This window comes from Colossoma macropomum, unplaced genomic scaffold (genome assembly GCF_904425465.1).
Source record: "Colossoma macropomum unplaced genomic scaffold, Colossoma_macropomum, whole genome shotgun sequence".
Taxonomy (NCBI): domain Eukaryota; kingdom Metazoa; phylum Chordata; class Actinopteri; order Characiformes; family Serrasalmidae; genus Colossoma; species Colossoma macropomum.
In genome coordinates, this window is record NW_023494798.1 from 19,540,791 (window position 1) to 19,554,171 (window position 13,381).

The 13,381-nt window shown below is 41.1% G+C and overlaps 1 protein-coding gene across 1 annotated transcript in view; it reads right to left on the minus strand.

The window, feature by feature from the left end:
• Positions 1–1,179: 1,179 nt before the first annotated feature.
• Positions 1,180–13,381, minus strand: part of LOC118818168 (c-Maf inducing protein) — a 29,781-nt gene continuing 17,579 nt past the window's right edge. Inside the window, exons 4-21 of the mRNA XM_036585345.1 lie at positions 12,243–12,404; positions 10,510–10,551; positions 10,176–10,238; positions 9,725–9,805; positions 9,513–9,616; positions 8,687–8,791; positions 7,591–7,962; positions 7,066–7,131; positions 6,471–6,497; positions 6,197–6,245; positions 5,940–6,047; positions 5,692–5,808; positions 5,449–5,589; positions 5,123–5,170; positions 4,723–4,869; positions 4,367–4,472; positions 3,662–3,732; positions 1,180–3,479 (exon numbers count right to left, since the gene is read on the minus strand). Coding sequence (XP_036441238.1) covers positions 3,426–3,479; positions 3,662–3,732; positions 4,367–4,472; positions 4,723–4,869; positions 5,123–5,170; positions 5,449–5,589; positions 5,692–5,808; positions 5,940–6,047; positions 6,197–6,245; positions 6,471–6,497; positions 7,066–7,131; positions 7,591–7,962; positions 8,687–8,791; positions 9,513–9,616; positions 9,725–9,805; positions 10,176–10,238; positions 10,510–10,551; positions 12,243–12,404 — 1,863 coding nt within the window. The 3' untranslated portion in view covers positions 1,180–3,425. The remainder of the gene's footprint in view (positions 3,480–3,661; positions 3,733–4,366; positions 4,473–4,722; positions 4,870–5,122; positions 5,171–5,448; positions 5,590–5,691; positions 5,809–5,939; positions 6,048–6,196; positions 6,246–6,470; positions 6,498–7,065; positions 7,132–7,590; positions 7,963–8,686; positions 8,792–9,512; positions 9,617–9,724; positions 9,806–10,175; positions 10,239–10,509; positions 10,552–12,242; positions 12,405–13,381) is intronic.

A 13,381-nucleotide genomic window follows, 5' to 3' on the forward strand; every position in this document is an offset into this window, starting at 1 on the left:
AGTTCTATCTGCAAAAACTCCAGGAATCATGGGAAATGTAGTTCATTTATGTACATGACTGCGCCCTGGAAGGGGACCGCAGTGGTAGGCGTCCCAATCTTCACCACGTTAAGACTCAGTCACAATTCAAAATGATAGAAAGCTTGTTTAAAAAAATGCAGAAAAAGAGAAGTTCTAATATCTCAGAGAGGAGTAAAAGTAGGAGGGTGTGAGAAGAGACGTAAGTGCAAAAAGCACAGTGAGCTACACAGGATAGAAATATGACAAATGGATGAGCGGCCCTGTAAATCTAGCTTCCCCCATTTACTATAGAAAAAAATGTGACTTACCCCACTTACTCTAGCCCCTCTGCCTATTTTCCCCTGCTTTGTAAAAAACTGCAGTATATTTTTAAAATGCTTTCAGGAGAAAAAGGGTTAGGAAACCCTTCTAGCTACCTGGACGCCTTCAGCCCTCACTTCCCCCACTGAAAAATGGTCCAGTATAAAGAGTAGAGCCATAAGGCCAGAGTACACCCACCGTACAGACACAAACGTTTACCTGGGTTTGTTGGGAGGATCTAGAATTTCACTCTGGTTCACTTTTTGTCCATTCTTTTTGAAGGACAACTGCAAACATTAGAACGTTTGTTCAGATGGTGCACTCTGGCCTTTAGAGCCATCCCGAACACCTCCTCTATGAGGACTCCGGAGGAGCAGAGATTTCCACCTCTGAGCTGACAGTTTTCTACTGTTGTAGCTTTCAGTTCACTCACTAACACAGTATCTTGTGCTCTTACTTAAAATGGTAATGGCAACTAATTACATTACTGCTGGATACCACTTCATGAAATGCTTGGTCTCTAATTGCACACTTGCTCTGCCTCTCCCTCACTTATATATGCATTACCTAGGTGCTAAGTGGTTGTCGTTGATTAATCAGGGTTGGGGTGGTGAGGGGCCCCATCTCAGCTAGTGATCTGATCCTTTGAAGCCTTCAAAATAATATTACAAAATTAAAATGTTTGCTAATGCAACATGTACATGCAAAACAAGAAAGGAAGAAAAAATAACAACACAAGCAACAAAATATGGATTAAAGTGATAATCAGTCAAAAACAATTAAAAGATAAAAACCATTGAACACAGACAGTTAGAAGGTAATTACAGTGCACTTGGTCTGGGAGGGGGGGGGAAAAGCTGACCACACACACGCACACATCCTGAAAATGAAGGCATCAGCAATCTCCCAAAAACATGAGAGAAAGAGACAGAGAAATACACAAGACAGAGTGGGGGAGGGAAATTATATACACTTGTATGTACATTATACAGAATGCAACCACGCAGGGACCTGATCAGGACCCGAGATGGTAGAACACAATGGTGCTCGGTGCCACTACCATCCATGGCACACACAGTATTAAACTCTCAGTGGACGGCGTCCATCTCCATGCTCAGTTTAAAGCTACCGCATAGTTCCACTTCTGGACAAAGCCACAAAAGCTTGGCTAATCAAAAGTACAAAATAAAATAGTCCAATCAGAGGCTTGACAAGTAGACTGGGGTAGCAAACCAGAGCACAGTCTGACTGCCTGTGGGTGGAAGTGCAGGGAGAGAAGAAACAAGCAGTCTTGTACACCTTCTGAGGGCTTCGTAATCGAAGTATAACTTCTAAATAAAGCATGTCATTTAACTCAAACTGTAATGACTAGGCCCATTACCTATATTAACTTTTGCATATTGAATATGGATGGAGACATTTTGTGTCACAAAGCAATAACATAGTTGGTGATTTCTTCCTTCTACTGCTGACAAACACCTGACTTATCAATTAACAATGGTAAACCATCTGGAAATGTTAGGCCCATTTCATGACGTTAAAATGTGAAAAATAACAAAAATAACTGTTAATTCGAGACTGTCAAACAAATAATGGCTTAACGTTTGATTTCTCATAAATGTGCAGAACATTTTGTTAACCACTGTAGCAGGATCCATGTGTATGTTAAAACCGACTGGCCACTATAGGAAAACAAAGTTTCAACCATGATGATGAACTTGTATTAAAAAAACAAAAGCTTGTTGAAAAGTTAAGTTGATGAAGTATTTACAAAGACTGCAGTTAGCGAACACCAAGCCACTTTAGGGCTAAGTGATGCACTCTTCACAGAAAATGTCCTTTAGGCACCATCTCGGTTCATTTGATTGACAAAAGTGATTCCATGATAATATGATTGGAAAAGAGAGATAGATGTGATAAAGAGAGGGGCCCAGCAAAAGAACAAAAGAAGCTTCATAAATATTGAGTAGTCCCAGACTACCTTCCAAACAACCATTCTCTTAAATATGGGTGCATGAACAAACTTGTACACTGTACAATGAGACAAAAAAGCCAAAAAAGATAAAAATCTATTTCTAGTAGGCGCTGTAGACTCCTCCAATGTCTGCTTTTAAAATGTCAAAAGGGAATAGATATATTTATATGTATATATAGATATATATACTTTATATTATATAAACACAGAATTTATGAAAGCAGAGATGTCTGGAAAAATATGCTTATTCAAGTTGATAAAAATTTTTGAGAGAGAGAGAGAGAGAGAGAGAGAGAGTGTGAGGGTGAGAGTGAGAGAGAGAAAGATGTGAAAATGAGTGTATACAGTAGTGGACACTCTGGCTGCCACCCTTCTGCAGAGGCAACAGGAACTTTTAACGAAGGACAGAAAATGGCAGAATTTGAACTGAGAGGACCGAGCAGAAATGCAACAATAACTAAATTTTAAAATTTCGTGGAATATTTGGCTTTTCCACAGAGAGGTGATATATCAAAACTGTACTGGAATGTGGCTCTGACTGCTAACACCCTCACCAGTCAAGGTGTACCTCTGGGAAAATGGCACCTTGTTGCAAAAAGGGGACTGAGACGAGAAAGAGCTTCTGAACTTTTAAGTCTCTTGGGAAAAGGTAAGGAAGTAAAATCCAAAGTTTTGCTGTTTTGCTCTGTGTACAACTGAAGACACAGAGATAATGCATGGAAAACCAGTTGCAGGGAACACAACTAATGTTGGGGGTTCATATGCTTCTGACAGGTGAGGAATAGGGGGAAGGGCAGACACCCAGAAATAGACAGAGAACTATGACAGTCCCCATGATATCAATAGAAACAGGATCCGTGCCATCTGATGATGTCATTTTAAATATTCATTTTCGAAGTGACTACAAACAATGTCCTTGTGTTTGGATGATGACACTGGACGACTGCTGTGGGCTGAGGTCACCAAAAGGTCCTTGTGTTTGAACGATGTTCCTATAAAGACAGTCCTTATCTGCAAACGTCTGTGATTGTGACGATGTCGAAGGCTCTATGTGTTCGGATGATGTCAGTAAATCCATATGTTTAAACGATGTCAGAGGTTCCTTGAGAATCAACGATGCTGAACACGTTTACCAGGCCTCTGTGTAACGAACATCTACTTCCTTCAGGTTGGGAAGCTTTGCCTTTTAGGAAACACAGAGAAAAACAGATATTCAGACAAATCAGATAATTAGTCACCACAACAAAATATAACTTACTGACATACTATGAAATATGAGTATAATCTGACAGATGCTTTACAATTGTAGCCTTGTAAAGTACTTTCAGAAGACCTGAGTTTTTAGAAAGGGTACCAATATATTACCTTTAAATCCTCATAGGTGTCTGCAGTGAGTTTAGTGCTGTTCATATTCAAACTGCAAAGGCTCTTCATAGCTGAAAAGCAGAAGAAACACCAAGCATGATCAAACTACTATCCTTTCCAATACCTAAAACCTATCCTGAATAGTTTTTCTGTGGTTTCTAGGTAAATATAGCGAAGTGAAGTCCTGATGTGTTAATTATCAGCATAACAACAAATCATGTTAAATGTTGCAGCAGCTACATTCTGGTGCCTGAAAGCACCAGAAATATCTCTGCATCATAAGTGGAATGAAATAACTGAATAAGAAGCTAAACGGAGCCTCCTCAGAAACTGTTAATGCGAATCGCTGTTAGCTTGGTGCTAACAAATGACTAGAATTAGCATTATTGTTGAGGTGGGTATTTCCCTCGGGTTTTGACTGAGTTTTGACATTTATGGCACAAATTGAAGGCCTAGCACCAGTAGTCACGGTTTGCTACTGCAGATTTGTTAAGAAAACAAAAGCTGGACAAACTGCCTACACAAATTACATTACACACTAAAATTTAAAGTCTCTGGTTTATTAGTTCAGGACGTACAAAATAATTTAACTTCTGCTTTTATGAGTAATATGAACTGTGTGTACATGTTTGCTCCAAAAAAATATTGCCAAAAGATCATTTTCTACAGAGGCGGTCATGCCTGTGTGTGTACATGTGTGCTTACAGCTGAGGGCAAGCAGGCCTGCATCAGTAACTGGAGTCTCACATAAGTTGAGGACCTGGAGGCAGGCCAGGTGCTCTGAAAGCAGTCGCAGCCCAGCGTCCCCAAACTGAGAAAGAGAGAATTCATTGAGTGAACTGCTCATTATAAAGACAAAGAAACTGATGTATGATCACTCCGCAGGTGTATTATTAACTTGGATGCGACCTTATATAGTTTAACCATCATAAAAACAGAATCTTTTACAAATCAAAACAGATGAACTGAGGTGGCCAAGCAGATTCTGTGGCCTGCTGCAGGCTACAGCTACGGTAGAATGTGCAGGGCTGTTGGAGTGAGACTTCATGGTTTAAGCTGACCTGGGTGGACCACAGGTTTAGCTGTTTGAGGGAGGGCAGCTTGATGAGCTGCTCGGCACAGGCACTGGTGACGTTGGTGAAGGCCAGACTCAAGTTCTCCAGGTTTCCAAAGGAGCCGGAGCTCAGCAGGCGAGCAAGGTCAGCGTCCTGCATACAGAACGCAGCACAAAGATATCAGAGACAAAAGGTTGCTGTTTGACTCAATAAAAGTGGAGCTCTAAAAAAACATGGACATATTTTAACATGGCAAAGCAACAGCTACTTTCAACAACAAATGAAATACCGGTTAACAGCAGTTTATTACAAAAGCTCTAGCTCTCATAAAACACATTATGGTATCACACAATTACATAAAAATAAAGAATGTAATGAATAAATTGAAAAAAGACAGAAAACTAACTGTGGACTTCGATGGCAGTGTGAGTCGAGTAGGGCCTCCTTTTCGTTGCTATAAAAGAAGAGAGAGAGGAATGTTGTGAATTTCTGTGTTATACCAGCAGGTGGCATCTGTGAACAGTCAGATAGCATATGAATGTGGGACATGTTTAAATGGGTCACTGAAGGGTCTGACTTTATAGAAATGGGAGCACTGCACTAAACCAATAGTAACAATATGACACATTGCTTATTCTGAGAAAACAGCCATGACCAGGCTGTGGTGTGGTGATGTAATTAATGCCTGCCCTCATAAAAAAAGCTGATTTGAGCATGCATGTGTTTACTCACCAGCTCTTTAAGCTCTCTTTGCCTATCACATAGCTGTTCGTACATGCGCAGGCCAACCTGGGTGCTCTCCAGGGTAGAGATGATCTGCAGCTGAGTGTCCTTATTCTCTATAATGTTGTACTCCAGCATCAGGCACAGGATCTGTTTCACAAACGTAATATACATACACATCACTTTTCTGTACATTTCATTACAGTTTAGGATTTTTGCTGTATGTGGGCATGCACACACACACACACACACCTCCACCATAGTCTGGTTCCCCCGCAGTGCCAGTAACATGCAGGGCCCTAGTTTGTTTTCTGCCAGAGACAGGAGGAATTTCTTGGTCTTGTAACAAGAACCCATAAGGATGTGAACCTGCAATGACATCAAGACATCTGCCATTATACCAGAAGTACAGTACAGACAGCAGATAAAGGCAGCACTGTTCATCTCTCTCTCTGTCTCTCTCTCTCTCTCTCTCTCTCTCAGAGAGTACACATACGCACCATGCTAGCAAACAGTTCTCCATCATCGTCACAAGCAACACCCCCAGGACTGTAGAGCTGAAACCAGCCATCTTTTCCAGAACGCACACTGAGCAAACAGGAGTGTACCTGTAAAACACAAACATCTTAGTGTCAGTGACATTCATTTCTCAAGTTAATTTAATAACAAATACTCCACATGCTTTTTTAAATAACAGAAATAACACAGAGATTAAACAAGATCCTTTGTAGACATTACAGTAGGCCAGTAAACCCACCTCCTGTCTGGGGTCTTCTGCAAACCTCTGAATAACATACTTCAGCTCTCTGCAAAGATACACTACCATTAGACTGAACAAAAAGACTACATAGATAGACAGATTTACACTGTTTAACATTTCAAACTATACAGGGGCACTGCTATATTACCAATTGTAAGGCCATTGTTTATTTGACCATACATTTAAAACCACACAATGTTCTCCACACTTTGTAGAGACAGGTAGTTCTAAGCCATAAACTCTACATGGAGGCATAATTGACGTCACTTACTTTGTGAATTTGGCATGTGCAAGGGCCCTAAAGGGGAGAGAGTAACAAAGAAAAACATCAGATAGCAACAGTTAGCACTTGAATACGTTCGAGTGTCTTATGTGCGTGTACATTTCTGTGTTTGTGCGACATGCTTTGGGATGCATCTGTTGTTGCCTTTTCCTAATGACGGTTGGAAGCTCAGTTTAGCGTGTGAGCGCAGGTGAGTTCTCCACCTGTGGCAACACCAGGGCTCTGCAGGAGGCACATAATGAGTCCCAGGCCGGCAAGGCCAATTACACTATTTGTTCCCAGGACCCACTGGCACTCTGGGCCCAACACTCACCGTCCCCCTACAGAGCCCTGCTACTGCTCACCCACGTCAGCAACCTCCCAGACCCCCAACCCCCAGAGAGCTCAACACATACAAGTACATGCCCACTTTCGCAAGCTCAGAGTGATGGAACAAGGAAAGATAGGACAGAACAGGAAAACAAAAAGCAAAGTTAAATAAGAAGTTCACTTTTGTATGAGCAGTGGGCAATGAGCCAAAGTAGGAGGTGGCCTGAGAACAGATGAGAGCGCTGAGGGTGAGAAGGCAGAGCGTAACACTCACTCTTTGGGGAATGGGATGGGCTGCAACAGGCTAGCCAGCGCTGGTCTCCAGTCGTCATAGTCCGAGCTGCAGAGAGAAGGCCAGAGGAAAGAGATTAGAGCATTACACACAGGAAGAATGACAATGGGGGAAATGAGCACCTTATGTAAGCCAGGGCAGCAGGACACTTTTAAAGTGAAAGAGACGAAACCTGATCAGCAGTGGTGAGATATAAACCCTGCCAGGTCGCAGGATCAGGTGCTAAACAGGACTACAGTTTAGTACACTTAAGCAACAGTCTTGTTGTTACAAATATGCAAGCAGGTTTCAGGTCACTCGCCTTCTTTCATGTGTACACTCCACAAGCTGACCACATACTTACATACCAGTCATTTAGTGACTGCACTAACCAATCCTGACACAGCTGTAAATGTTAGTATGCACCTATCTACATGAACATAGAGGAATATAGAGTTTTTTGCCTAAGTACATAGTCATTTACGTATAAGACATCCCTGACATCCCTGCCAAAGCTTTGTTACTCACAGCATCTTGAGGATGAGGGCAAAACAGGCCAGGACCCTGTCGGCTTGGGCGGGGAGCTGAATTGAGAGGGCATTGAGTGCTGGGCTCACCAGCAGGCAGTCAATCAGGTTGGGCTCACTGTCACCTCCTGCGGGGGTTTTGCGCAGCACGTTGGCAGTGTTGTTGTTGCGCTCCAGCTCCACCATGATTTCGCTAGAGTTGACGATAGAGGGAGGAGGCGAAAGGGGAAGGGGTGGAGGGGGTGACAAGGCAGTTGGTGGTGGAGGGGTCGGGGGTTCAGGCCGCAGCAGCCGCAGAGGCATGGGAGGTTTCCGCTCACTCTGCTGCTGACATCCATTTCTGATCTCCTTCAGACTAGGGGAGTTATCCCGACTAGAAGAGAAAGACAGAAAGAAACAGAAAAGAGGGAAGAGAGACAGACAGAGACAGAGAGAGAGATGAGAATACAACTCACAGATGACTAAACCTTTACATATTTCCACTATACAAAATCTTCTGGTTTTAGTAAGTCCCACAATGCCACAGTATTTGTAAGTTTGTATATCAAATACTGCTGCTAACATGACCAAAGTCACACTTCAAATCCACTTGGTGGGAGACAAATGGAACACATAAGCAAATGTTAAGAGTCATGCATTAGTCCTCGTAAACACATGCAAATGTGTAATTTAAACAAAATACACAGTGGGAATGGAAACTATTCAAATGGGCAAATGAGAGTATAAAGAAAAGGAGGTAAGGGAAAAACAGAGGTAGGGTTGGAGACATCTCATTCTCTAGGGTCAGAGAGGTGACGAATGGATAATGGAAAATCAGAGCACAAGAATTCCTCCCAGGTATGCCTTCCAGGGCCCACTGACTCAGAGAGATGATGTAAATGTTACAAGCAAGACTGAAAATAACAACTGTGATCTCTGAGAGAAATCCCTCTAACATAAAGTTACTAAGCACATGAAAGGCAGCTCTTAGACAGAAGCTCTGCGGCATGAACAATACTTGCTGGTAGTTTGTAGAGAGTGAAGGAGACAACTGATTGGGAGCCGTTTCAGTGGGACATTTAGGGCCCTGGAGCTTGGTCCATATGCTGGGGACTCACCTGTTAATAAACTCCTCATAGCAGGAGTAGATGGCAGCCAGGCACACTGCCACCAGGTTAGGGAGGACCCGAGGGTGAGGGCACTGTCCAGTGGGGCCGTGCATGCTGAAATAACACACACACACAAACACACACACACACACACGTAAGTCAATCATCAGCAGAAAAAAAGTGGGTACAGGACAGCAATCCGTTGAACGTGCTCTTATATGTAACATATGTAACAACATGGTGTGGAAACATAAATGTGTTAGAATTAGGGCTGGACGGTATCCACTTTATTCACATACTCAAACTGTCTCTATGAATTTTAAATCAATCATTCATTAAATGTCCAAACTAGCATTCAACAACAATTCCTAAATGATAAACAGCGCTGCGAACTAGGAGAGAGAAGTTGGTTAGCATTAGCTTAGCATGATAACAGCTCTGCTTACCACAGAGTATATTCGATTTTGGCTGTAACAAGTGTAGACAATAAAAACTCATGTCTGAGAGAGCGAAGTTGAATGACTGGTGCTGGAGTGGCACAAAAGGCCAGTGACTGGTGTCAGAGTGTCCATCGAACATGTGCCAAAATTGAACGTGTTCTATAGAGCGTAGCGATTAGTTGTTGCTGAGCCACTGTAGAGATTTCCTGGTCCTGATATGGGAGCACATCAGGTGAAAAAAAAAAAATTTAAATCCCTTGGTATGTCTTACCGTTATGCTGCCCAACCCTACATAGAATGGTATAGGTCTTTGTGTCTGTGTGGAGGCAAGTCAGCATCAGTGATTTCGTCCACACACAATGTGCGTGTGCGGTGACATGCAAGACAGCACTCACCTGTGAATGAACTTTTTGACCACCTCCATGCCAGCGTTGAGTTCATTCAGAGCCAAAATATACTCCTGTGTAAAGAGACGCAATCTGGGGCACTTTCCAAAATCCTGGATAGTAAAGAGAGCAAGAGAGAAAAGTTCCGGCACAGTCAACTAGTAAACCAAAGCACCAACACGCGCGAGTAGTAAGTAAGGACAGTGCACTGCAACACTCACCATGTTGTGTTTGAGAATTCTCTGGACCACTGGGGTGAACACTTCGATGACCACCATAGACCGCGGACGTTCCCGACAATGCTGGGGAAAGAAACAGGACTTATGCATGCTGTATGTCACAAATACCATACAGCGTCACACAACCACAACCACACTAAAAAAAAAAAGTACTTTCATCATTCTGCTCTGCTAATGTACTTCAACTTGAGTCATTCTATGTCAGAGAGAAGCCCTTGTGTGATTCACAAGGGTAACTACATGTGTGAAACTAATCATTTCTAAACGTATCTTTCCAAATAACTTCACAAGGGCCTACTATATCCTCGATCACACAGCTGTGTAAAGTTCATGGCCTGCATGACTGGGAGAGTTTGAGCGTGTATTTGTCAGGCAAATGCACTATTTTGCCTCCGTGGTTGGGGTGGTGGTGGTGGGCCCAGGTGCATGTTACCTTGCAGAAGAATTCACACAGGTCAGGGGGAGGGTGGTTATTCTCCAGAAGAGGAGCAATGGCCTGTAGGCAGACCACAGCACCATTAATCATCACCTACATGCGCACACATGCACATACACGCAAAAAGTGCCCATCCTACAAACACTATACCAAATCTAGTAGGTTATCTACAACTGTAACTCATTTCAAATCATAGTTTTACATTATTACATAGTTTTATAACAATGTCTGTTTAGTTACAGAAAAAAAAGATAGGTTTACTATTTTTCTGTTTAAAAACATCCCAGTTTATCAATCAGGAGGACAAATATAATGCTGTAAACTCACTCACCACAATGATGTTCTCATGGTCCTGGGCGCTGAGGTTTGTGTTCTGAGAAGGAAATGACACAAACACATTACTAAGAATCCCTTTGCCTGCCGAGTCCCTCTCAAAGCCACAGAGTAGTGACTAAAACAGCAAACAAACCCGACTTACAGCCTGTATCCTGGCATAATGTGCTATGTCATAATATCTATCCCATATCGCTAGTGAAGTATTTGGGAACCAACCACAAGAGAGACCAGTTTGATGCAGCACAATCTTCTGTACGGATCTTGACTTTTGGGCACTTGTAAATCTGAATTTCAAGACAGTTTTTGTACATTAAACATTCATGGTGTAAAAATATCTAATCAACCAAGTATGAGGAAGTAAGCTCTGAAGATTAATCTAAATACGGGGTTCCAAGTCAATTACGCACAATGCCAGCTGACAGAGACTACTTACTACTTTCTTCAGTTTAACATTTTCCTGAACTCATTCAAAGACAACTCAAAAACAACACTCCAATTCAGTCTTTGTACAATGTCTTTATCTAGTCATTTTCTCCTCCATGGAGAAAAGATCATTTTCTGGGTGCTGACAGAATGGTAATGAAAAAGACAGGTTAGTGGGTGTAAAGATGTGCTGTGGTTGAGAGGTCATCAGTGGGTATTGAGCACAGCATAGTGAAACTTGACGTTTCACATTCTAGTCTGTTTACCAGACATTCATGAACCTGTGCTAGACATGCACGTCAGTGCGCAGCTATGTTTAATGCAGAAACCTAGTAATTCACTTTTTAAGTAGCTTTTATTTACTCAATTGCCGGTCCTAATCTAATGCTAGTTTCCGCTGGTGCCATAATAGGATTCTCAGTGTCATGTTACCAACAAGCAAACAGTAGTGTATATTCATATTTTATAGTAGCTCTCTAGCTTAAACCAAGACATCTGAAGCTTGTAACAAACATTCAAGTAGCACATTCTTTACTTTAGATGTTCCAGTTTGGATGTTGACTCCTGTAGTAAAGACTTAAAATTAAAATCTGTCTCCAAGTTTTACTGGAGCCGATTAGCCTGTTAGCTATATCCCTATCTGGTCAGTTAACTCTAGTGAGAAAACGTTACAGTCCCATAAACAGCCTGAAATACATGCTAAATTTAGTGACATTTCCCATTAAAATTGCTAGTTTACACTATCCTGTCAGTCAGAGATGTCGGCAACTGCAAAGTTGAAAGTATGAAGGTGGTTATTTAGTGGGGCGGAATGTATGCTCACTGTGACGCAACATTACATCAACATGATGCCACATGCACAGAATTTACATTTCATATTTTCTCAGAGGGTAAATACAATAACAAGTAATGTATATGTAAACTGGTAATAAAAATGCAGTTTTGTTTGCTGTTTCCTTTAAAACACTGGGAGCATAACGATGGTCCATGTGTCTGATAGACTTTATGTGTATATGTCATAAGGAGCGCTCCTGCAAAAAGCACTAAACCACAGATGACTCTTCACTGAAATGAGCAGGGCATTCAGCAAACAGAGTCTAGACCGAGGTCCGGTCTAGTCTGATCTTTTGCAGACCAACCAGTTTTATATGTGCTAGAGCACTCTGAACATTCTCTGCCATGTAATGAAGACTGCTGAAGCTTTTAGGGAATTTATTCTGTACTGATACCACAGAGCTTATATAAAACTTGCACAAGTCTAAACAAGCACTTGCATGAGTGTGAATGTGTCTGTGTGAATGGTACCTCAGCAAGCAGGGTAGAGATGATGTGCAATGGAGCCTGGTGGATGGACTCGTCATGTAGCGGGGAAGTGAGGGCCATATCCACGAGAGCTCGGATCTCCTTCAGCACCACCTCCCAGCGACTTGGGTTATTCAGCACCTTACGGTACTTATAGATCTTTTTCTGTTGACAAGGTAATAAGACAAAGTAAATTACACAAGCAAGAGTAATCACTGTAATTAACAATGTGGCGATAAAATATTTTAATGTCTCTAAGCATGCCTCTGAGAATGTATATCACTGAGTTGTAAGCCTACATTATTTGCAGACCATCAGAAGAGCCTACAACAAACTCTACTAGGTCGTTCTCATGAACTCATCAAAGCAGATGTCCAAGCTTAATAAACTAAATAATTCAGTGGAAAAATAGCAGTAAAAAAGGGGCCTATTTTATGGAACATGAAAATATTTGCAGTGGTATCTAAACTCTAAAAATTGTTTTTTTCTAATTTTTTTTTTAACAATATTTTCACAAAAAAAACTTTACTGTAACTTGTCTGGACATCATTTTTATAATTTAGTATAAATGTAACTTTTAAACTTACGAACATTTTACATAAAACATATTTCAAAGTTATGATGTTAAAAATAATATTTTCACACAAAAAGCAAAAACAATTTTCATGAAAATTAATGTATCTGAGGGCATATTTCTCAGTACAACAACACTTACAAGACTGTCAAACACAAGGGCCGTGCATTACTGTAACAATTATTTCTCATTAACTTCAGTTTGTGTTACAATGATGAGTTTGGTAATGACACCTTTTGTTTCTGTTTATTTAGAAAATTCTAGCCATTAAATGTAGCTTCTACTTTTGGTTTCTGAAATTTTATTCTTAGAAAATGTAGAAAATTCTCAACCGGCTAATGTAGCTAACAAGTAATATAAACCATTGCCCACTAGCATTAAGTCAATTATGTGCCCAAATCATCCAGTTGCTAAGTAATCTCAAAAAATCTATTTTTGTATTTAATAAACACAGGTTTAGTCAAAACAATGTAAAAATCTTAAAAAAAAAAAAATTACCAATGTACAGCATTATTTTATGTCGAATACATGCTGTACAACTGAAAGATTTGAAAACATTTAATCAAAT